Source organism: Ptychodera flava, chromosome 5 (assembly GCF_041260155.1).
Source record: "Ptychodera flava strain L36383 chromosome 5, AS_Pfla_20210202, whole genome shotgun sequence".
Lineage (NCBI taxonomy): Eukaryota > Metazoa > Hemichordata > Enteropneusta > Ptychoderidae > Ptychodera > Ptychodera flava.
The window spans coordinates 1,034,725-1,061,740 of record NC_091932.1 but is presented as its reverse complement, the minus strand read 5'-3'; the positions used below and the strand labels follow the sequence as shown (position 1 = coordinate 1,061,740).

The 27,016-nt window shown below is 38.7% G+C and overlaps 1 protein-coding gene across 4 annotated transcripts in view; it reads left to right on the top strand.

Annotated features, from left to right (window-relative positions):
• LOC139132401 (brefeldin A-inhibited guanine nucleotide-exchange protein 1-like) overlaps positions 1 to 27,016 on the top strand; it is a 183,288-nt gene that overhangs the window by 17,407 nt on the left and 138,865 nt on the right. For 2 of the 4 annotated variants that reach the window (XM_070698743.1, XM_070698742.1), the window contains exons 3-6: positions 15,727 to 15,757; positions 18,635 to 18,779; positions 23,806 to 23,952; positions 25,031 to 25,210. In XM_070698743.1, coding sequence (XP_070554844.1) covers positions 15,727 to 15,757; positions 18,635 to 18,779; positions 23,806 to 23,952; positions 25,031 to 25,210 — 503 coding nt within the window. Of the gene's footprint in view, positions 1 to 2,896; positions 3,180 to 15,726; positions 15,758 to 18,634; positions 18,780 to 23,805; positions 23,953 to 25,030; positions 25,211 to 27,016 lie in introns of those variants that run through there. The other 2 variants (XM_070698745.1, XM_070698746.1) reach the window with 2 other exon arrangements.

The following is a 27,016-nucleotide window of genomic DNA, read 5'->3' as shown; positions in this document are numbered from 1 at the left end:
GGGTCGTGTCTGTCCGTCTGTCCATCCGTGAGTCCATCCGTTCACGCAGATATCTCAGACATTTTGACAAATGTCACATGACCTCGGTGACCTTTGTCCTCAAATATACATATTTGTCCATTACTCAGCAACCACAAGTGCTACACCCTTCATATATGGTATGATGGGACACCTTATGACGCCACATATTTTACCTCATTAATTATGCACTTATCTAATTTTGAGCGAGCCAATTGAGCTAGAGGTCTGATTTTTGGTATATAGGGATAACTTAGCAATACAATTTTTTTTTTTGACAAAATGTCACGTGACCTCAGTCACCTTTGGTCTCAAATATACATATTTGTCCATAACTCAGTAACCACAAGTGCTACACCCTTCATATTTGGTATGATGGGAGACCTTATGACGCCACATACTGTGCCTCATTAATTATGTGCATATCTAATTCTGAGCCAGCCAATAGAGCTGGATGTCTGAATTTTTGTATATAGGGATAACTATAGCATAGAAATTTTTTGACAAAATGTCATGTGACCTCGATGACCTTTTACCTAAAATATACGTTAATGTCAATAAATAAGTACCCACAAGTGCTATGTCCTTTATATTTAGTAGGATGGGAGACCTTATGACAACACACGCTTTACCTCATTAATTATGCACATATCTAATTCTGGGCAAGTGAATAGAGCTAGAGGTCTGATTTTTGGCATGTAGGGATTAATTAGCAATACAATTTTTTTTTCCAAAATGTCACGTGACCTCGATGACCTTTGACCTCGATTATACATATATATGCATAACTCAGTAACAACAAGTTCTATACCCTTCAATTTTGATAGGATATTAGACCTTAAGATGTCACATCTTGTACCTCATTTATTATGCGCATATGTATTTCTTGGCTGGCCAATACAGCTAGAGGTCTGATCTTTTTTCCCGATTTAGAACCATAACTTAGACATGCCTCATGTGTTTCAAATTGGGAACAACGACATAGACCTATGTGCCCATAGATTCTCAACATATACACTCCAGTGATACTTCTTAATGACCACATTCCCCTGCCCCATCAAGACTAATACTCCTATTACAAGTGGGGACTATGTCATTGTCAATGACTTGTTGACTTTGGTGATGGGGGGTCACCATGTTTTTGAAATGCCCAATAGGGGGTTAGTGTGTTTTTGCATTTTGACACGCGTCATACTTGCATAACATGCATTGAACCAGCCATAAATTTCATTATTCAGTTGCATTTTTCCCTGCGCCCTTCGGGCGCTTAACTTCAACATATTTAAGACATATTTTTCAGAGCTCCGTCCTAGTGCAAAACTTTAATATATCAGACATACATATATCTGAGATATCTGTATGTTTAAAATTTTTTCGGCGAGCCCTTTTGGCGCGTTTCTTTAAACTTTCAAACAATATTTTTCAGCATGCCCTTAAGCTGCATAACTTTCATATATTAGATATATATGTATATCAGAGATATCTGGATGTTTAATATTTTTTGTTGCGCCCTTGGGCGCAGTATATATGTCAGGAATATATGTCAGAGATATATGTCAGAAATATCTTGATGTCTGTAAATTGAAAGTCTGTTTTGCAAAGTGTACTAATCACTATGAAATCTGCAGTCCATATGAAAAGCATGACAAGTTCCTGACACTTTTCTGTTTACTCTATGAAAATTCAGTATTAGAAAGCAACATGCACTAATATTTCATGATCACATTTTTCTTACAACAGTTCTGGACATCTGGTTATGCATGAAAAGAGTGGAGTACATTCACAGCTCATTCAAAATACTGTATTCAAACTTTAGAATTGACACTTACAACTGACATGACAACAATTTCATTAAAACAAAGAGTGACTGAATGTTTAAAATATACCCCAAAAATTACATACATTATATATATATATATATATATATATATATATATATATATATATATATATATATATATATATATATATATATATATATATATATATATATATATATATATATATATACACACACACACACTGAGTTATTCAATTTATATTCCACTTTTTGTTTTACCTTGTACGGTGCGCAGGGGGGTCACCCTGTTTTCGAAAGTTTGAATAGGGGGGGGTTCACCGTGTTTTCGAAAGTTGGAATAGAGGGGGTCAACCTCGTTTTGATGTCGGCAAAAAATAATCCCCCTCCCCTTCAGGCCAAAGAAACTGACCAGTCCCTTATGTTCTAGTCCATTGATGTCTGACAAACAGATTGATTTTGCAACATAGCTGCTTTAAAAAAAAAATTCTTTGAAGGAAGAATGCAAAAAAATTGCCAGGATTCACAAGGGGGAAAAAAACAACCAGTGGAACATGTGGAAAAAAAATCTTCCAGAACCCCCTCCCAAGATATCGAATGGTCCACCCCAATGATGGCACAATTGTTAAACACAATTTCTGTCCAACATCAGCTGTTTGAAAATGTACCCATTACAGAAAATCTCGTGTACGCGAACTGCAGAGGGTAAACTGAGCATAGTTGTCGTACAAACATATATGTATTTTTTAGCAAGTAACAAGCAACTCTATTTAATCCTTTTAATTTAACTAATCATGAATCAATACAAATACATTTTCCCCCTGGCGCGACACCAAGGGCTGGGCCCTATATAATATTTTTGGCTTTAAAAAAAGTCATTTTATTGATAAACTGGTTGTTCCAACATAGGGCAATGTCGTAGAAAATTTTTTTCATTTCCCCATTTCCCTCCAGACTGCAGTGCCTAGCACAGGACCTGTTGAAAATGTACGCTGCCGCGCTGTCACGCCATACCGTACAGGTTGCCAACACTCAGTGCGCGATTGATAGCGCCATCAGCTGTTACATTCCTGAAACGTGAAAATATAAATCACGTGATTACGATACAACATGGCGGATTACATGTTGGCTGAAAAAGCCGAAGGAACGCCTCAAAATTTGTAATCGAAAATTATCCTTGTCCAGACTAACCTCTTGGGTTTTTCAGTTCCCGTCCACCCGTTATGTGTTGAGGACATTATGCGTGATACACAGACAACGGGCGACATGTTTCTCAGACGAGCATTAGAGAAAATTTTGACCGACAAGGAAACCAAGAAATCGTATCATTCACAGCTTAAAAAAGCCTGCGAAAACGCGTTAGGTGAGTATACGTCTGTGTGTGTGTGTGTGTGTTAATATTCATTTTTGCGGTGACTGTCTGAAACGTCTCATCGACCTATTGTGTCGGTAATGTCCCCGACCGACACAGTGTCGGTTACTCTTCAAAAATGCGCCGCGTACAGAAATACGTATTAAAATAGCTGAGCTGGCCATATCTCACTGCCTGCAGGCTACAGGCATGTGTTGATAATTAATAAGGTTTACGCGACGTATCGTTCAGCGGCGGATCGAAAATTTGCCCACTCATGAAATTGTATGATATAGCCATTGTTTGGTACCGTTTAGGTACATGACGACGACGCGTCGATAATCGTGTAACAGATGTTTTCATCGTAAACTGTCTGCCAACTCACGGCTATGGTTTTATGTTAGGGCTGCATGGAATTTGTCTGTATCTCGACTTTGTAACGTACATGTACCTTAGCTATTTACATCATAAAACTGTTACAGGGTGATGTAGATATATGCTACTACCTGTTACATCAATGCACCGGCTGTGTAATGACAGAAGTGTGCGAGTAAGAGAAATTATATTGCTTTCAAACAATAAATCATTTTACCATTCCAGTGGTGGCAATGCATTAATTACATACCATAATACTCTCCCTTCACCACAAAATACATGCAGTATCACGATCTTTGTATACCAAGATGACTGCCATACTTTAACCCTCAGCCCTGTAACACAAATTTCAGGACAAAGATGTGCTCTGTGGCATTTCAACACTGAAATACTATGGATGCACATATGTAAAATAAAGATGTACAGAATCATGGAGGTAGCACAGTGTTTGCTACTTCCAGAATGTTCATCATGTTACAGTATTAAACACAACTGATATTGGGAACTAGCCTACAGGTATGATGATGATAGAGACATTCTAGTATCACTAGAATGCCTCTATCATCATCATACCTGTAGGCTAAAGTCATCTGAGTGCAGCTTATCAGGTTTATGACTATGGTAATAGTAGTAACTAGTATACACACCTGTTTAACATTGCTGTCATCATCAAGGACTTGTGAAAGGATGATGATCTAGTACAAATGCAGTTTTGTGTGAAGGTGAAGTGGTAGTACAAAAAAATGCTTCGAAGTTTATTGTTGCCATATTGTACACACAGTTGCATTTTGCTTTACTTACATGTAAACTGTACTTGCACAATCGAACACTGTCCAATAAAGTCTTTAGTTTGCCTGCACAGTATCAAAATCATGTCAAAACTTGACTTCAGTCACAACGTAACAGTTAGACTGTACATTTCGTTGTTCTTTTTGATTGTTTATGCAACTTTGGTGCACCAGTGAAAATTAAAGGGATAGTCCACCCAAATATCAACCTGCCTTTAAAAGCTGAAGAGGATTATTTTTGTAACATTTATGATGAAAAGATGAAAAACGTGCTGTTTATTCTCCTAGACATTAATATTTTATTAACTGATGTGTATGACGCCATTTTAGCGATATGGAAGCGCCACCTATTGGAATTCCTCAGAGAGGCTTGACATTTGATGACATACAGTTTTCATTTTTGGTTGAGGAAGTTAGGGGGTATCGCTAGGGGGGCTGATGTACCGGACGTTTGTATTGAGCTGCTGCCCCATGGATACATTTTGCCTCCAACCTTATAACTTTGAACCGGAATCCAGCGATACCGAACTCCAGGATTTCGAACTTGGTGTTTCCGACGAATACACGGACACATCGATAAATTCAGAAGTAAAAGAAGGGCACGTGGCTCCACCAGTTACCGAAGGAAGCTCTCTTTTGGTAGCTCCATTATAAGTAACAACGTTAACCCTTTCACCCCCAGTTCCCTGTGTACAGGTCCAACTTTACCATAGAAAACAATGGATTAGGGACAAACCATGGTGGTGAAAGGGTTAAGGGAGGCCGTGTTTGGAGCTGAACCACGGTCCCCCCACCGTGGCTGAACACATCTTCGATATCGCCTTGTGACAAAACGAACTCAACTTTAGCCAAAATGATTGTATATTTGGGCAAAACATTTTGATCAGCATTGCATGCTAGCTGTTATCACTTGAAAAAAAAAAAATGTTGAATTTCACAAACGCCCGAAGAGAACTGTATGACGACATTGCTCAGCCTATTTAGCCATTACAATGCTGGTTTTAAAATACGGATAACTCTTTTTATGACAAAAAATGGTTATCGAAAATTGCCAATTCAAAGTGCTAGTTTTTCAGTTACATATAGAAAAAGAATGAACGAATGACGAGATAATTCCAAGCATTGTTCCCCATTGGAGAGGGAGGAGAGACAAAGCGGACAACCGGAAACGACTCATCTGTCCGAGTCTAATTGGTGTGTCCCTCATCTAACAAACAATAGTTATACATGCACATACACACTTTGATGTTCTCGGGGGCACTAAATTAAACTTCAAACACACTTTCATGTTCTAGGGGCACTAAATGAAATTTCAATTTATCCTTTCAAAGTACAGTCATGAAACACCCTGAAATTTTGCCGTTCTCACAACTCACATTAGAAACTGCCACGGAGGTAGGAAGAGATTGCGAATCCGAGTAGCAGTTTTCTGCTGTCAACTTGGTACAGTCTTGGAAAAAATAATTGAGAATGGTCAAAATCTGAAAGCCACAACCTCAGGACCAGTTATTTGGAAAACTTTTGGGAAAAATTCAACACATTACAGCAACGTCTGGGCGACAGGTCGTGGAGAGAAACCGAAAAATCAAAAGCGTGAAAGTCGACCCCAGCTTCACCACCGGTTGTGGACAAAAAAGTCTGAAAAAATTCAACACTACATTCATGAAAGAAAAAAGAAAAAAGTAAAACAACTGAAAGCCTTGACCTGGCGACCCATCATGGAGAAAAATTACTGATGGCAGCGATCACAAATAAATTCTACCGTTCTACAGTTGTGTGGCCGCTCTGTCAACACATTTTCAAAATTGCGTAGCATTTTTAGTCTGCGTAGGACAACTACAAAACAGGTATCATTTTAAAGCTCTGACATCGCTCTTCCTTCTTGCAAAACGCCATACGCAAATAACCTTTATAACAGTACTTCTAATAGAGATGACGAACATCCACAAAATGATTCTCGGTACTTGAGCGAAATCGATAAACTGGGGGTAGAAATGAATCGTCAATATTTCGAATATTTCTTCACTCATCGGACTCCTTGTTGGACATGACCTTCTGCAGAACACATGGATTATGTTGACAGTCGAAATTCGCTTAATAAGCGGCCCAAAACTGCCAATCACACTTGGTGGGTAATTTGTGACCCAGCGTGACCTGTACTTTATTAATGATGTAATCTGGTCGATGATTGGCTAAAAGCCGGAATACATTATCATAATGAGTCGCGAATTTTGGAAATGACCCGGACTGATAAAATATTGATTCATTTTGGACCATTTTAAGAAATCCATGTGATTAGTTATTTTGGGAAAATCCCTTGTAATTCCGCACTTGTTTTTATTTACAATTTAGTTGCAAATTGCTCATTATTTTTTTTGACTCCACAAAAATATGGCTTGCTGCCGTAGTATCGTAGAAAAATGCAACTCACAGCACGGATGCCGGATAATAAAGTTTACTTTGACATGCCTATTTTTTTCTAAAAGGAACAAAAGACTTAGGTCTGAAATTTTGTCGACATCAATGAAAGTTGTCATCTACGTATCTTCTTCTTTCTCAAACTCTTTTGCACCAATTCTTGGTTCCAGATAACGCTCAACATATGGATCGATTCCGATGACGTGACGCGTGGGTGCTAGTTGCGTAGATGCGGTTAAACATTCCCGAGCAAAAATGAAACTTTCTGATTTCAACTGATCACGCAAACTTTACTATGTTTTAAATACAAATGCAATGTCATCAAAATAACAAGAATAATAAGACTAGTAAACTATTTGTAGGAAAGATGATCCCAAAAAACTCTCCGGCGGTTCAGAAAAATCATAAATATTTAAACCATTAACCTCTTTCTTTTATGGAAAGTCTCCCACAATCGCCCTTGATGCCCTCCTTTTCACCAATGTATTTGCTTTTGAGTGTAATTTTGTGGTACAGCATCATCTTGAAGTCTTTTCCTAATCCCAATTTGATTAGGGATCGTCAAACTGCCGACGAAGTCCTCTTAGAAACGGCATTCGCATACATAAAACATGCACTGTGCTTATAATTTTGAAAATTTATGTCAATGCCAATCTTTACCAGCAAAAATTTCACTTAGGGTTTCGAATCATGCAGAATCATGCAGAATGTCTTCTCGAAATCTCGCGCACGCTTGTTGGTACATCCGTAATACTTACAGGCAGGCATAAGCTGTTAATGAGACTCCCTAGATCAGACCCCCTAGCCAATGCATCAAAACACAAAAACTTTACTCATCATCCGGGCATCCTTGGCCGAAACTGGCCGACTGAGTTTCCACAAAAATCAAATCACTGTCACATACAAGCTACAATGACATCTTTCGTAAATCTGTCCATTTATTATCCAGAGAAAATCAAGGCTATCAATGATTGTCTGCTTCTAGCTCCATGGTCAATCAATAAACGCAATCCGTGATGCATGACAGTGCATGCAGTACGCAATCCTGTTGTAATTCAGTCGGGTCAGAATGGCCACCAAGATATGGTGACAATTTCCAGCTTCACTCTTGAGCAAGGTACAGTTCAAAAAGTTCCACTCAAAATGGGGAAACAGCAAATCTAACTTGCAAACATCGCCACGGCGAAGACTCATCATGGGCAAAGGTCATCTACTTATGACATATTTCAAGTGAATAGAAATATCAAAAGGTTTCTCAGGTCACTGTAAATCTTATACGGCTGCATTGGCTACCTAGATCGTTCAGGAAATACATTATGTGAATCACATGCTCTGCTGTGGATACTTTACTTTATGAGCTAGTGGAAATGACAGTATCGATCACCCTGAGATTTCAATTTATTCTAAAACTTTGTGAACAATTTGTCAAGTAAACTAATTTGTCATGATGATTGAAATTAATTTAGTGAACTGTTTGTTGTTGGAAGGTCTCAGAAAACTAGAATGGGCCTACATGACTATAATGCATAGCTATAATAAGAAACATGAATAATAATTATCCTATGAATATTATTAAATGAAAAAAATGCCCCACTTATTTTCAAAAAGGCCTCCAAAATTAAAGTGCATGGGCCAAAATGCCCCCCAACTCTCTGATCCTAGATTCAACACTGCATATATTAAGAAATACTGCACAAAATTTCATGAAACTTTTCACAGATGACAATCTCAAAACAATTGATGATGATACTGTGAGTGTCATGGCAATTATCTGCTCATTTGCATATTTAATGAACTTTTGTAATTAGTGATATAACTCTGAAATTCCTGCACCAAATTTGATGATACGTGCAACAAATATTGATCTGATAGTGATATATATCTAATTGTACTTAGAAGCATTTGGCAGTGTCAAGTTAATAAATAGCTCATTTGCATATTTTATGAAGTTTAGTAATTAGTCATATAACTCCAAAATAGCGTAGGTTGCCCCATGGAGGTACTACCTCCATGGTTGCACTGATCACACACTCTTGTGTTAACAGATACGGGGCAGAGATAAGGTATGGCATGGGGACCGCTATTTGATGTAAATGATCAGCGTTGTGACGTCAGAGTGTACCAACCATGACCAAACTAAGGGCGTGGCCTAAGTTTAGCGAATTGACCCCGCACATAGACATGTACCATCAGCTACCATTCATCATGTCCATAGTACAGCCAGTGCCATTGTGACAGCCACTTCACCTGAGAGAAGAAAATAGGATTTATTTTTTTTATTGAGCTGTAAACACTGAAATGCAAAATCTGATTTTAATAAAGATTTCACCCTAACATGTAACATTTCTGAATTAATTTTAAGTAAAGAGTAAAGGAATAAAATAAAAAGAGGGGTTAATAAATTAAAAAAATAACCTATTAAAAATGTTAAATACTAGATTTCGGTATCCAGAGAAATAATAAACTTAGATTTGAGAGTGTGTCCTTTATCTTATATTTCTTCAAAATTTCAAGTTTTAGAGTAAAGGACTAAAATAAAATTTGGGGGTTCACAGTAAAGAAGTTGAAAAAGATAAATTATCAAACCTGTAAAATACTAGATTTACGTATACTAGAGAAAACTTAAACTGAGACAAAAAAAACCACTCTCTTCTCTATTTGTTTGATGACAGAAATATGAAATATCTAAACCGTTTTTGTACGACTGGAAACCCCACGTGGCTACCACGCTGGTATGCGAGTCACTGCCAAACGAATAAATAAACATTAGTGACTTGTCCTCGGAAACTCGCAGCCAGTTTACAAACATAACCATTCCCTACCACTCGGATATTTTGATCAACCCAAGAAATGTCAGAAACTAGAGTCCACAACACCATGCACTGAATACCAGTTCCGGCCACTCCATTGTGTAAGATAGTATACCGTATTGCTTGCTATTTGATCATAACGTACTACAGTCTAAGCTTACATATCAAAGTCAACGGTAAAATTCCAAAACTGTATTCACCTGCGGGATGTGGTTGTGTTGCGAACCGGCAGCATCGGTCTGCGTGTCAGTTTCTGACCCTTCCATCCTTGTACCTCCTTCATCATCGGGCTAGGGTGAGGAGACAACCCGACGGCTTTACAGATATAGTCACGGCATAGTAACCAGGGTTCTCAAAAATTTTTGAAGTAGGCGGAAAATTCAGAAAAGTAGGCGGTTAGCTTCTGTGTGCAACCAGAATCCCTGGGCGGGCGGGGCAGACAGTTCTGAGCAATTTCATGCATTCTTATACAGTGTATAAAAGGCTATTCCAACATACACACAGGGGGAGGGTTTCCTGTGTGCAAGAAATTTTTAAAATTTGAAGGCATTTTGGAGTAATTTCATGCATTATTGTACTGTACGGAAAGACCATTTCAGCATGAGAGTGTTAAGGATTATTTTTAAATTTGAAGACATTCTGAGCAATTTCATGCATTCTTATACAAGTGTATAAAAGGCTATTTCAACATACACAAAGGGGAGAGGGTTTCAGGGACGGGGTCCCCGTCCCTGTGTGTGGGCAAGAAATTTTTAAATTTTGAAGACATTTTGGAGTAATTTTATGCATTCTTGTACAGTATTTAAGACCATTTCAGCATACAGAATAATCATTATCATTGCCAATTACAACATGTTTCAAGGGATAAAGTTTAAAAAAGTTAGAAAAATTAAGTTGATATCACTCGGGCCTGTCAACTGCATTCAGTTGACATGGATAATAGCAAAATTTCACCAGACTGTTGTGTAGAATTATGTTTAGCTCATGACTTGAACAAACATTTTGAAATACATCATAGAATAGGGGTTTTCACAACCCAGAAAACGATCCGCTAGAATCCTGACCACCTGGCTGCACAAAGTGTTTTACTGATTTAAATAAACTTGATTGAAGATACAGTAAAATCAAAGAGTTTAGTCAATTCAATGAATTATAGGAACACAATTTTCAGTGATTTTAATTCACTGTACTAATTTCACAATAAAACGAATCCGTGAGCTGATTATTGATTTTTTGCTGATGTTGAATATAATTGAAAATGAAAGCTAAATTTCAGTGTTCATGTTTGATAAAACCTCAAACTAACGACACTGAACGCCAGCCTGTACTACACACCGTGTGTGTACAAAGCACCGGTAGTCAGTACACACAACGCGATATCGGTCGACCTGAAATTTGACACTGTGATCGACATAGCGTTTCAAAAGTACGAAAAGTGAGACCAAGTAATTTTTGTTTATTTAGATTTGATCTAACCTCCCAAAACCAACAGACAAAGTCAGAAAATCAAAGTTTTCGAGCGTCGACTTTCTCTTCCGCGATGCACACAACCACGGCCCCTCCACAAAACGCGATGTCGATCGACTTGAGTTGACATCGTGATCGACCGTGGATAGATTGACGTGGCGTTTCGAAAGTATGAAAAATGAGACTCAGTAACTTGTGGTCGCTTTAGATTTGATCAAAAACCTACCAAACCCATCAGACTAGGCCCTACTCTTACGCAGAAAACCAAAGCTCTCGAGCGTCGACTTTCTCTTCCGCGTTTGAGCGAAACAAAAGTCGGCTTCATTCGGAAATGGTCGGCTATTCGCGGGCATAACGTAATTGTATGTTAGTCCAATTTTCGGCTATACCCGATGTGAACGTCGGAATAATTCGGGCTGTGATCGGGCGAGCGAGGTTGACCTCGAGAGCGATTCCTAGTCACGGTGTACAGTACAACACGTTCGCTGATTGCGGTACTACAGTGATAGCAACAAGTTCACCGCGTAAATTGCTAGACTACATATAGCCATATCGGCACTTCTGAAATATTATCTGCGGCTTGCAAGACCACCAAAAAATCTAATTACTGTTATCAAAACCAGAATTTCCGGGCCAGAGAGCGAAACAGTGTTGAAAAGTAGCCGGCCAAAATACGAAAGTAGCCGGTCAATTTGGCCGGCATCCGGCTAAAAATGAACACGCTGAGTAACCATCGTACAGCCGCTGGCATAGCTACGCATGGGCTTCTGCACACGTCTCGTCAAAGACGTCATCCCAACTTACGTCATTGTCGCAAAATGTCGTGATTGAATATATACCACTTTACGGTAAATACTCGTGTTGCGTAGAGCATGGGCGTAAAACATAGTTGCCTGGCAAAAACAAACTGCTTGGCGCTGGCCTTTAATTATTGCGCCCGAAATGGCGCAATGGCCTGTGAAAATAGCGCCAAAGCTGATTTTTTTGCGCAAAATGCGCAATGGCGCACTCTAGATCAAACACTGTATGTTTGGTATCCGGCAAAGGCATATTTTTAAGGGGAAGTTCAGCAAGGATGATTTTATCACAACTGGAAGTTGTGATATAGAGGTGGTTTCAACCGGTGTTTGATGTCGTCCATTTCCGTAAACGACAAAAAGTCAAAAACTGCTGAACAGACTGCGTTGATATTTGATACCGATACATAGACTGGTTCCAAGGTTCCAATTCCGAAAAATGGGGCCAAATGGAGCGCCGGTTAGATAGTTTTGGGAAATTTCTAACCCCCCTTTTTATCTAATTGATTTAGGGGTCTTTCATATATGTAGTTTGGAATGTACACCAATCCTGCATTGTGGACTGTTTTATGAGTTGTTGAACAGAAATGAGGTTTTGATGAATGTTAGAAATATGCAGGATGGCTGATTCGAAGTGTAAAAGATTTCTATGGTCGTTTGGGCATCAAAAGCATTAAAAAAACATATTTCATAGTTTAGATTCTCACTTTTGAGATGACCCTAGGCATTTGTTAAGTAAACATCCTTGAGTCAATATACAAACTTTGACATTCCAGAGATTAAGTATCCACAACCTCACATGTTACAGTCTTTCACTACAATGGTATGGCCCAAACCCATTGTTATCATGGAGAGTGTGGACCTGTCTACAGGAATTGGGGTGAACAGGTTAGACAATGACGTTACAAGTTGTAGGTTAGTTATCAAGGTAGCACCAGCATAGAGTCCTGAGCATCTGTCCTTGTGTTCTCACAGCAAATTACAGGGAAAAAATTATTTGAGAAGTTTCTCTCCTTTAAATAGAAGTATATTACAATTTAAACCTGTCATGGATAGATTGCTCTCAAATGATCTGAAACACAGTTATTGCCCATTAGCAACAAATCCATAGCAAGATTTATGTAAAGTTCATGAACTTACACAAGGTATTTGACAAAAGATGACCATGACTTTGCTACTTTTCAACATTTATTTCAATCAGATTTCCCAGCCTAGTGTATAATTTTGTAATCTTAATTACTGTCAACTTAGCTTTACTAACTTATTCATACCTCATTATTCTTACACTACTGTTATACCTTATAACCACAAAATTTCAAGAGATGCACATATGATTGTCACTTAACAAACAATTTACAAATATGTCTTCTGCTTTTTCTCCATATACATATACATGTCTCTTTTCTCATAAAAATGAGCTTAAAATCGCAATGTGAAAAATAGTCTTTCAGCTATATGTTGCTCATTGACTTCGTGGTCTGTCTAATTCACAGTGAGTGTGGTTGTTGATAAATGCCGATAATACTAGGCGGTCATTATGTCCAAGCGCCATTGGCGGTATTTTTTAACATAATGACCATAGGTCATTATCACATCTGGAAGTTGTGATATAGGGTTAGCTTCAACCGGTGGTGGACAGTGTCCATTTTCCGTAAACGACAAAAAGTCAAAAACCGCTGAACAGACTGCATTGATATTTGGTAGAGATATTCAGACTAATTCCAAGGTTCCGATTCCAAAAAAATGGAGCCAAACGGAGCAGCGGTTAGATAGTTTTGGGAAATTTCTAACCCCCCTTTAACTAATTGATTTTAGGGGTCTTTCATATATGTAGTTTTGGAATGTACACCAATCCTGCATTGTGGACTATTTAATGAATTGTGGAACAGAAATGAGGTTTTGATGAATGTTACAAATATGCAGGATGGCTGATTCAAAGTATCAGAGATTTTCATGCGCTTTTGGTAATAAAATTGATAAAAAACAACATATTTAATGTTTTAGATTTCTCACATTTGTTATGACCCTTAACATTACAGACTTGATGACATAACTAGCTGCTGGACCTGTTTACTGGCGCATTGACTTAAAGACAAAGATCGTTTTATTTTGTAATAAGGACGTGTGATTTCGTAAACATAGTCTATTAGCCTGGAAATGTGATTTTTGCGAATATTGCTTACCCCACTGACAAACAGTGTGGTTTGAAAATGGCTGGAATTCGCTACTTCGGGACTTTGTTTTCTGTGTGCATTTACTGACAAACTCCAAACCCGCAGCACCTACCCATTCAGTATTTCTGTACAGGTTACCCAGAGATAGAGTAGTTTCACAATGTGCCAGTTGTGATCAAGTGCCATTGGCGCTGATTTTTAAATATGTGCTAGCTTTGTGGTCATTTACCCCGGGAAAGCTATTTTCATCGTTTGTAACTTGCGCCATTTTTTACAAAAACCAAGAAAAATAGTACAGGAAGTTGCCCATGTAATTTGGATCATGGGAAAAAAGCGCCAAGCTTGGAGCTTGCATAATGTGATATGGAAGGGACCATCTTCGGATAGGTATGGCCCCCACATTGTCCACTCACAGTAACACAGTAGTAAACAGCAACACAAAATCTGACAGTAGACAGTTTATTATGAGTGATTCATCGTTTATGCAAGGATACTCAGTATAAACAAAAGTTGTGTAAATACGCACAGCCTGGTTTCAGCATGGCTGAGTGGACAATGCCATACCCATGGGAAAATGGTCCCTTCCATGTCACATGATGCAAGCTCCAAGCCTGGAGCTTTTTTCCCATGATTCAAATTACATGGGCAACTTCCTGTACTATTTCTATTGAATTTTGTAAAAAATCGTGCGGGTTATAAATGGCGAAAAAAGCTTTTCTGGGGTAAGTGACCACAAAGCTAGCACATATGTAAAATTCATCTATTTGTCTAAATGAACACTATACTAGTATTGCTGACAATATACCTGTATGTTACCTTTTCTGCATGAACTTTTCTTTTTTAAATTATACTATAGTAGTACTTCAAAGAGATTAACAATTATATTTATGTCAACCCATAATTTTACATCACAAAGACTGTTTTTCTGTCAAAATTCTTATTTTTCAGTCACTTTAAAATTTGCACTGCACAAGGTGATAGAACAAAATGCAATGTTATAATATGTTAAACTTAATAAAAATCCTTTGGTCACAGATTAAATTATTTTTTGAAAAGAAATTACTTATAAACACTTCTAGCATATATTCTTTACAGGGTCATGTATTTCAAGGAAAGTATGTCTATTAAAAACAGTAATTTCATCATTTTTAATTTTTTTTCCCAATACTACAACAATTATCAGCAGTGAGGTTTTACAAACACAAGACTAGATAAGCATTTTTCATCATTTTAATAGGACTCTTTGGAAATTGCATTTAAAAAACAGTTAATAGTGACTTAAAATGTTCACTTGGTATACATTTAATTTACAGACACCAGGTTGTGTTTTTCACATGCACTCAGGTCAGCAGGGAAGTGCGTCTTTTCTGTTTCTGGAATTGTTATTCTTATTTCTGAATCATTTAACTTTTTTCCACATTGAACAATCTTTAGGCAGTTTATACTGTAGCTTAGAATTTTTCTGATTGATATATTCAATCATCTTTTGGGTTCTTTGGGTTAATATCCCACCTCATGCCACTATATCGTCACTATTTGCCAACAACTCCATGTCAACAACAATTACCTGACCTGGCCACACATTAGAAAAGGTACAGCGTCATTGACGGTATTTTTAGTCACTTCAAGTGACATATTCCCAATTGCAAGGGTGACTGTCATTGTCAATGACTTGTATTGTCATATTCAAAGTGCCAAAACTAAATGATTATCACATGTTTGCATTTCAGTTGAAATCAAAGCAGAAACAGAAACCCAACAGTAAGTATTTTATCCTAAAATTCTTTTGCCGTATATTTTTTCTTCAAACTGGTTGCAGTGTCAAGTCTAGTAGATCAAGCGTCATCTGTCTCGGTGTTGTATCTGTATAACCTTCTGTGGCTGTTTAGCTCTGTTTTGCAGAGACACATAAAGTCTAGTGTCAACATCTAATGCCTTATGTTTATCAGCCATCTTGTATCCATAAACAACACTGTTTTGTAATCTGGCAAACTAATGGGTTTGTTGCTGGATGCATATCGTGTGCTATAGACATTCATAGTGTACACTACAGTAAACTACTATCTAGGTATATTAACCACTGAAAAGTGAACATTCTCTTGCCTTTGCAGTTAAATGTGATAGTCAGCAATATCATTTTTTATAGATAAAATGAAGATAGATTTTTAAGATCAACAACTTGCTTCCTGAAAATGATGATCAGGCAAAATATGTGTAATACTTGAAATGAAATACTTGTATGTATTTCAAACTATGATCAACTTTTTGTCATTGAATGGGGAAGTGTTAGCATTTAAATAATAACACATGAGAGCGAGGGCAATATCACGATTTATTGCCTGCCCAAGGGATGGTGGTCATGATCGAAATATTGATGATGCCCGAGCAGCTTGAGCCAATCAAAGCTCCACCGACTGCTGTAAGGTGTATTTGGACAAGAGTAAGACCTTTTAGAGTAACATTTGAATTTTCTATGACATTCCCCCTCTATACTAGACCACTGTCTTAAACGGGGCAGTTGTAAGAAATTAAAACAATAAAATATTAACAAACATTTAATAACATGGAAGTATGACATGACTCAGGAAAGTTAGTCGATATTGTGTCATTGTAATGTTTTAGTGTTACTTTCATTCCTGCAGTCTAGTATTTTATAATGATACAGTTCCAGTACTGCTTCTCTTCACTAGCTAGTTAAGATTTCAGTAATCAGGTAAAATGGGGATAAAGAGTTGTCATTTTCAGACAGACACAATTTCCTTAATGCTCTAACAATGCCTACAACATTGGCAATATGACAAGCAATGAGCAAACAATAAGATTATGTAGAAATTAAGCTGGATGGACATAATGAAAATACAAGAGTAGGTCCCAATAACCTGCAGTGATTTCCAATTAAATGACAGCCTTCCTACATGTACATGTATCACCCCCCACCATGTACCTACCGGGGGTAATCTGTGACAGTGTTGTTTATACAATGCCTTTATTTGGTATATTTGCAGTGCCCACATTGTACGTAGTAATTGTAAACATAATGCTAGTTTGATCACACTATTTCTGATCATAATGAAAGTTTTAACGATAGTCCATAACTGAATATCTTATAATACATTGTACATGCTAGCAAAGTCTTTCACATGGCTGAACCTCCAACCTCTCTGATACTGTTGCAGTTTGTTGTCATCGATACATGTACATGCATGTACTTCTAATAATGTTCTATTCACAGATTTCAAGACAACTCTTTCACCAATAATGATCCACATGTATTTTTACTACTATAGACTATAGTCTATAGAAGCTATTGGGATGGGTATCCGTCCGGCGTCCGTCGTCAGTCTGTATGTATGTATGTATGTATGTATGTATGTATGTCCGTTTGTGAGGCGTCCGTCCACTCAAATATCTTGAGAACCGCAGTACTTACTGATTTGATATTTGTGGTGTAGATTAAAAATATGATTTTGAGAAACCATTTTTTTTAATTTTTGATATTGTTGAAAATAGGCAAATTAATGCCAAAAAAGGCGTTTTTGGTAAAAAATCTTCTTCTTCATAACCGCTGGTCAGACAGCTTTGTTATTTGGTATACAGGTCCCTAGGGATAACCCAACTTAGATTTGTTCAAATTGTGATGAAATATGCAAATCTGTATTTTTAAGGAATTTTTTGTCATTTTTGGTCAAAATTTGACTTACATTGTATGTAATTCTTGTACTGTATAAACCCTATCAATTCACCCAGAAAAAAAATAATTAATATGATTTTAAATAATTGAATTAATTAGGAAATCATCAAAGCCAAAATAATTTTAGTGTAGAATTATTAGAAAGTTCAACTTTTTGACAGTTCATAGTGAAATGCTCACCATCTTGGAGGATTAAAACATGTAAAGGCAACTTTCCTGAATCCCAACTTTGACATATTCTGAACCGTCATTTATTGTGCCCTGTATGTTATCTAAAAGACATTGCTCAAAATAGTTTGTCATGATAGGGTGGTCAAATAAATAGAGATAGAGAAAGTTCTAATTTCCATTTATGGTTGACTTGGTAAGGATAAAATAAAATTACTTTTTGAGGAAAAAATGGAGTGGTCAATTAAAAGAGTGGTCAAAGTGATAGGGTTTTTATGGTAAAGCTGGGTTGTAAGATTCCTCATGTGCTATTTATAGCAATTATGCAATCTGAGTAAACAGTGCAATGAAAGTGTTACATGATTCCTTATAATGCTTTTGATGACCTTGAACTTCTTAAGTTTCAAACATTTGTCTCTTCAGTGTGCTTTCTCTGAGTACGTACAGTCTCAACTTATTCAACAGAACTTACTTACAATGGTCAGGCCATCCTGAAATGAGCTATCAAAGATATCCACCTTCTCCATCAATACATGTGTCACAAAAGGTTATTCTCTACATAACACAGCAAAACTCTGTCAACTGTTGAGTCGCTTGTTTTTTCGAAACCACTGGTCACACAGCTTTAATATTTGGTTTACAAGTCCCTAGGATGACCTTAGTGAGATGATTTCATACAGTCAGGAAATACTAATTTTGTATCCATGTCTATAGTAGCTTCAGGGACATTGGCCCTATGTTTACTAGAACTTATACACTTTTGCTTTTTGCATTGACAGAATTGAAGATGGTCCATCCTCAGCTCTACCCATACCAAAAGGAAAACTGAACTATGTTGAAGCAGACAAGTACTTTCTACCTTTTGAATTGGCATGTCAGTCAAAGTCCCCCAGAATTGTTAATATTGCATTGGACTGTCTGCAGGCAAGTAGAGTTAACATAAGACATGCTACATGACTACTCAGACTACTGTACATTCATCCTATCTACCTCTACATTGTATTCCTGGGCTTGGAATAGCCTTGCAAAATTCAGCTATCTCAAAAATTAGGACAACTTGCTCATCTTTGTAAACACTCTTAAAGTTTGTTAGCTCCACGGACGAAGTCCAGGGGGACTTATAGATTGGGTCGCGTCTGTGCGTGCGTGCGTCCGTCCCTGCATTCACGCAGATATCTCAGACATGCCCTGGTCAATTTCCTTCAAACTTTGCTCAAGGATAGTAACCTACCCCATACAGATGCACATCGATTTGTTTCACAATGTGATCAAATTTGGCCGTGTTAGAGGACTTTTTAGTTTACACCTCCATAGACTCCCATGTATAAGGCAGTTCTCCATAGACTCCCATGTATAAGGCAGTTCTCCATAGACTCCCATGTAAAAGTCAGTTCTCCGTAGACGTAGACTCCCATGTATAAGGCCAAGAAAAATAAAAATTTAGTTTCTCATCGTATTCATATTGCAAAAAGGATGCAGTGACACAGTTTTTAGTCCCCACGGATGAAGTCCAGGGGGCTTATAGATTGGGTCATGTCCGTCCGTCTGTCCATCCGTGAGTCCATCCCTTCACGCAGATATCTCAGACATGTTGACAAAATGTCACGTAACCTCAGTGACCTTTGACCTCAAATATACATATTTGTCCATAACTCAGCAACCACAAGTGCTACACCCTTCATATATGGTATGATGGGACACCTTATGACGCCACATATTGTACCTCATTAATTATGCACTTATCTAATTTTGAGCGAGCCAATAGAGCTAGAGGTCTGATTTTTGGTATATAGGGATAACTTAGCGATACAATTTTTTTTTTGACAAAATGTCACGTGACCTCAATGACCTTTGACCTCAAATATACATATTTGTCCATAACTCGGTAACCACAAGTGCCACACCCTTCATATTTGGTATGATGGGAGACCTTATGACGCCACATACTGTACCTCATTAATTATGTGCATATCTAATTCTGAGCCAGCCAATAGAGCTGGATGTCTGATTTTTTGTATATAGGGATCAGTGTTCTCCCCAGGCCATTTTAGCGTAGCGGTCCCGCTACGCTTTCGCCTCTCCCAGCTACGCTTTGATTCTCCCCGCTATGCTTTAAAATATTCCCGCCATCCTTTAGTTCACACGCTAGCGCTCTGCGTAGCTACCAGCTGTTGCATGAATTGTCTACACATTAGGGCTCACTGCAACTTTCAACCTCGTGAAAGAGTGGAAGGTGTGAAGTATGGTATGCGTCCAATAACTTGTCCTGTAAGTGTTGAGAGGAACGTTAAAACAATAGAAGAATCGGCTGGGTTGTTCACAAGTTTTCATTCTACAATGACTATTACGACCAACAAAGACCTTTAGTCGGTATACATCGAGGACAGTACTCACAGAGTATAGGCGGTGTAGCACTAGCGGGGCCTTTGATCACATTCCCATGCTTTGATCAACGAAATGGACCGCAAAAGAAACAAAAGAAGCAGTTGACTAGTTAGGTTGATTATGATTTTACAACGATGATCTTTTTTTTTGTCCGACTACGATCACGATCGCGATCGAGTTCACATTGCATAAATTCCAATATGGCGGTGGCCATGTTGGCCGACGTGTTTATAACGTGTTGACATCGATCCTGGCGTCGCGTGTGGTTCCACTCTGACACGTTCTCTGAAAGATTTTACACCTGATTTTCGAGTGATTCTAGTCGTACTTAGTTCATGTCTTGTGATCATCTTGGTGTTATTTTTAAAATCAAGAATCGAACGACGATGTTCAGTGGCAGTGGTAGTTACAGGGGGTGGGGGGGGGGGAAATTGATCCCCGTGATGAAACATTATTCGCGGCGTTTGTCGTTCAAAAATGATATAAAACTCAATTACATTTGAATTGTGTAAAGCTTTAACTTATGATTTTCCTCTTTGTTGGCAATTTTTGACAATTTTATTAGCAATATATGTATTAATGAAACTCCAATCAGACGAACCATTTCTTGCTTTCAATCTGAACTTGCTGTTACTGTTTGAATCTTCTATTTTAACCCTTTTCCTGCCAAGTCGGTGAAAATCCGCTTGAAATTCGTGTAGCTAGAATCTGAGCAGCCACGGCCGTTATCCTGCCAAGGCGGTGGAAATCGGGCTACTTTTTGGTACCCCCTTTCCTGCCTAGTCGACGGAACTACGTGTAGCAAACCCTTGCTCGCGCTAGGGGTCGTTCGAGGACAGGTTTTGGGCAAGGAACGGCGTTTGCTCTCGAAATGGGTTCACAGAGAGTCCAACGACAGGGAAAGGTGCGGAAGCTACCCAGCCAGTCCCCCACCCCGTTGGGGGACTGGTTTTTTTGGGGGGGACGAGTACGTACTTGGCAGGTTAGCATGGTGACGTATCCTAGCGGAGTTTGGGCTAACTTGGCTCTGAGGCACTACATAGATTGCGGCCGAAATTGACCGTCTCGGCAACGCTAATCTGTAAGGCAACCGCCTAAGACCGCCTCAGCTGGCGGTGCAATTTTTTGCCAATGGTGCCAGTGGGGGAGGGAGACGAGCAGCGACAAGTGCCTCTGTCGCTGTATAATTATCGCCGGTACATGGGAGGTGTCGACCGAGCCAACCAGAAGCGCAAGTACTTTCACACTGGGCGCAAGAATCACAGATGGTGGACATATCTGGCATGTTACCTGATTGATGTTGCCCTGGTAAATGCATATATATGCTTCAAGCATGTACACCCTGATAGTAAGCTGACCCATAAGATGTTTCATCTGCGTGTCGGGAAACAACTCATTGGCGGTTATTGTGGGCGATCGCCGCCCCGTGTGAGAGAGGGCGGGGCCACCGTTCTCTTGCCTCGTACATAAATCCACAAAATCACCGATGCACTTTGTCAGCTGTTTGGAGGGGCGGCAGAAATGCTGTAAAGTATGCAGCAGAGAGGGTAAGACCACTGCGAGCGGACGACTGTCTGAGACATCCAAAGGATGTAGTCTGTGCGGGGTTCATCTTCACGAGGGCGAGTGTTTTGCGGCTTTTCATCATCGCATGATGCTACGAGGTAAGAGGAGCGTTGGCGTGCAGACCTCTACTCACACAGCCCCGACGACACCCATCAGCAAGAGAACCCGACGTAAATAACGGACAGGGGACAGCTTCGCCTAACAGTGGCTTGACTGTATTCTTAACACGGACCATGATCACATTTTGAGCACGGTTGTGCCGTTTGTTTGTGCTTTACGATCCCGCTGATTGTAAATTGAAACACGGATTATTTTGTACAATCCCCCGATTGTAATCTTTGTAACACGGACCATGCACTTGGACGTCGAGACAGACTCTGAGATTTATTATTCGGCATAATGTAAATTATTCCTGAATAAAATACTATCTATGGATCGCATATTTTCGTTTGTTTGTTTAGACGGATTATTTTGTACAATTCCCCCTATTATAATTTTTGTAACACGGATCTGCCACCCCGATTGTAATTTTTGAAACACGGACCATGCACTCGGACATCGAGACAGACTCCGAGATTTATTGTTCGGCATAATGTAAATTATTCCCGAATAAAATACTATCTATGATCGCATATTTTCGTTTGTTTTGTTTTTACCCCAACTTTCGTTTTTGGCAGATCCGTAAGGACGCTATAGTAATGGATGAACGTGCGTTGTATCACGTGGGAGGGGCACAGCCCAACGGAGGCTGTGCTCGTGCGACGTAGACGTTGTACCAACCATCTGTCGTTTGGGTTAGTGCATAGAGCAGTTGCACTGTCCAGAGCTAAGGTGGTACAAAACTGCACCTTAGTAACAACTGCACAACTAACCTGTTAGGAAACGGTAACACTAACGAGCTAAGTGTGCACTGAACTGGCCAAACTACGTACACGCCTTCCTTCAATGGCGAAGCTATGTCGTTGACACTACGTCAAAGCAGACTGCACTGTGCGACTCTTCCAAGTCGTTCAAAGTACGTGGCCAAGTGACACAACCCAGGGGGAACAGGACAGGTTTGAGGGTGCTGCCGCACCCATAGCACTAACCCCTGGGTCTTCTACTAACCCACGAGCGAGGTGATGTTTCCCCGGTGTGGACGTGCGTGCCGGCGAACGAGCTTTACTTCCGCAAAAGTAAGCTAGAAAAGGGCATAAAAGTGCACGTCCCCCGGGGCAAACAACGCCCGAGACCTCGTCATTTTCTCGACACAACCTCATCAGCGGTTGCCCCTCTATACCCCGAAAATGCGGTATTTTCCCGCCAAATGCCTGGCAGGAAAGCGTGCAGGAGAGCCTATCTTCTGTAGACACGGAAAAGGGGGCCGGTTTTGACCGACTTGGCAGGATAACGGACAGGGGCGCTCGGCAGGAAAAGGGTTAATGAACTTTAGGATGGTGGCCTACATGTACATTGATTTTATGTTTTCATCACCGTGGAACTCATTCTTGGCCATTGATCACTATCTGTATCAAAGTATTTTTATCACAGACCTAATTAATGAAGAAGACTCTATCCTCTCTGAGGACTTGTAATCAAAGTACCCGTTAACAAGTGGGGACTGTGTCATCAACGATGACTTGTTTATAGAAAACAGTGTGATCTTGTTCAGTTCTGTGGTTGTCACTGTGGCTTTAGTTCTCATGCATTTGTTCATCAACTTGACAGAGGCAGTGTCTAAAACCTGGACTGGACTCAACCAGTTCAGTAATAATGAGTCCAGTCCAGATTTTAGACACTGCCCTTCACAGAGTGATGTAATACATGTATGTCCTGTAAATGACAGCTGATCTACTTATCAATGATTGTCACCATGGACATTTCATATAAACAGGGTATCAGTCATTATAAATATTTCCTATTCCTTATTGAAAGTGAGACTTTCCACAGACATGCATGATGTCCATCAATTCATCATGTCCTGGCTAGTGACAGTGATGTTATATGTATTCTTTCACAGAAATTGATTGCCTATGGTCATTTAACTGGCAACCTTGGGGATGCTACAACTCCTGGCAAGAAATTGATAGACAGAATTATAGAAACAATATGTGGATGCTTTGTTGGTACACAAACTGATGAAGGGGTCCAGTTACAAATAATCAAGGTAAGCTAGCAAATTGTATTCCCATATAATCATATTCCCATATTCTATACATTTACAAGTACATTAGAATAGGTACTTGGAATACTTACGTACATATCCATGATGTATATTTACATTCCAGTACCTTGTAGATTGTCAAAATCATTGCCTACATAGGAAAAATAAATTTCTCTTATGATAATTTTGTCACATGATGATGAATCAATATAAAAATAATGAAGATTTATCACATGCACAAGCCAAGTTTGTCGTTTTTGAACAGAAAATTCCAGGATTTATATTCTGGCAGTTCTCTGTGGCAACAACCCATGTTTATGCCATCAATTCTGGTGTGTCCAAAACTTTTTTCGACTATCTTTGATATGCTCATCAATGTTAACAAACTACATGTCGACCTGTATTTCTCATGTGATCAATATTCGTATGATGTGAAAATTTATAAAATCGGTCTTAATTGTTAGAGTCTGACAAAATACATCCACTCACGAAATTTTGATTCCTTCTGTGTTGTTAGTTTTGTTACCAATATGGGAGGTTCGTTTTCGAACATGCGACAGACTAGAAATGATTGACAACTGGCCCAAAGCACATTGATTTTATTTTAAAAGTAGTTCAGAAGTTTAAATGCAGAACTGTTGTGGAAAATTCCTTTTATTTTGCCAAAAATATTGAATTCTTGGCTCTTGCACGTGATAAGTATGTTATTCCCTAATATTTTTCGTTGTTCAGCTAAGAAAATACTCATGACGTAATGACTGTGTCACCACTCGTCTTGGACTTGTGGTGACACAGCCATTATATCACTCGTATTTTCCTTCGCTGAACGAAGAAAAATGTTAGGGAATAATATCTAATTATAGATGGAGACTGCTATTGCAAGGCACTTAGTGATTAGATGTGTGCAGTGATTCCAATAATCCAATTGTACAAGTACTGGTTACCAAGTTGTGCTACTTGTACATTATTAATACCAGATTACTTGTATTGCCTGGTATAGCTGGATCTTTGAGCTGGAAACTTGGCTGCTAGGTAGCAATTAAATTATATTTCTGATTTGACTTCTTTCTTTTCTGTACAGGCCCTCCTTACAGCTGTAACATCAACAACATGTGAAGTACATGAAGGATCATTGCTACAAGCTGTCAGGACATGTTACAATATATATCTAGCTAGCAAAAATCTCATCAACCAAACAACTGCTAAAGCTACACTGACTCAAATGTTGAATGTCATTTTCTCCAGAATGGAACAACAAGCTGTAAGTATGCTTTGAAATTTGTCAGCATGGTTTGACTTTGTTAGTTATGACAATGTATCCCTCAACTGGGTGAAACCCATCAAGTGAAAGATCCTCCCTTCGCCACAATGTATCCCACAACTTGGTGAAACCCATCAAGTGAAAGATTCTCCCTTCGCCACAATGTATCCCCCAACTGGATGAAACCAATCAAGTGAAAGTGCCTCCCTTCGCCACAATGTATCCCACAACTTGGTGAAACCCATCAAGTGAAAGATCCTCCCTTCGCCACAATGTATCCCACAACTGGATGAAACCCATCAAGTGAAAGTGCCTCCCTTCGCCACAATGTATCCCACAACTGGATGAAACCCATCAAGTGAAAGAGCCTCCCTTCGCCACAATGTATCCCACAACTGGATGAAACCCATCAAATGAAAGATCCTCCCTTCGCTACAATGTATCCCCCAACTGGATGAAACCCATCAAGTGAAAGAGCCTCCCTTCGCCACAATGTATCCCACAACTGGATGAAACCCATCAAGTGAAAGAGCCTCCCTTCGCCACAATGTATCCCACAACTGGATGAAACCCATCAAATGAAAGATCCTCCCTTCGCTACAATGTATCCCCCAACTGGATGAAACCCATCAAGTGAAAGATCCTCCCTTCGCCACAATGTATCCCACAACTTGGTGAAACCCATCAAGTGAAAGATTCTCCCTTCGCCACAATGTATCTCCATGCACTACCAGTCACCAGAATAAAATATGTTGTTAATGGCTATCTTTCAGAAATTTTATCAAATTTCAGTTCCTAAATGGAAGTTCTGAACAGCCACCTCAAGCCTCTTTTCTATTTCAACAGAGCAAATGAAAATTCTCCTTCACACAAGGCTACTTACCTCTGAGATTTTCTGAATCGAAATATATGTTACCATGAAACACTTAGTAAAATATGATAATGTAGAATGTTTCTTCCCATGTTTACATTGAAATGATTCCAGTGTGAAACAAAAACTTGAAGTGTGTTGGTATATTTAGCTACTATAGACTATAGTCTATAGAAGCTATTGGGATGGGTATCCGTCCGGCGTCCGGCGTCAGTCTGTATGTATGTATGTATGTATGTATGTATGTATGTATGTATGTATGTATGTATGTCCGTTTGTGAGGCGTCCGTCCACTCAAATATCTTGAGAACCGCAGTACTTACTGATTTGATATTTGTTGTGTAGATGAAAAATATGATTTTGAGAAACTATTTTTTTTTATTTTTTGATATTGTTGAAAATAGGCAAATTAATGCCAAAAAAGGTGTTTTTGGTAAAAAATCTTCTTCATAACCACTGGTCAGACAGCTTTGTTATTTGGTATACAGGTCCCTAGGGATAACCCAACTTAGATTTGTTCAAATTGTGATGAAATATGCAAATCTGTATTTTTAAGGAATTTTTTTGTCATTTTGGTCAAAATTTGACTTACATTGTATGTAATTCTTGTACTGTATAAACCCTATCAATTCACCCAGAAAAAAATAATTAATATGATTTTAAATAATTGAATTAATTAGGAAATCATCAAAGCCAAAATAATTTTAGTGTAGAATTATCAGAAAGTTCAACTTTTTTTGACAGTTTATAGTGAAATGCTTACCATCTTGGAGGATTAAAACATGTAAAGGCAACTTTCCTGAATCCCAACTTTGACATATTCTGAACCGTCATTTATTGTGCCCTGTGTGTTTTCTAAAAGAAATTGCTCAAAATAGTCAATAGAGATAGAGATAGAGAAAGTTCTAATTTCCATTTATGGTTGACTTGGTGAG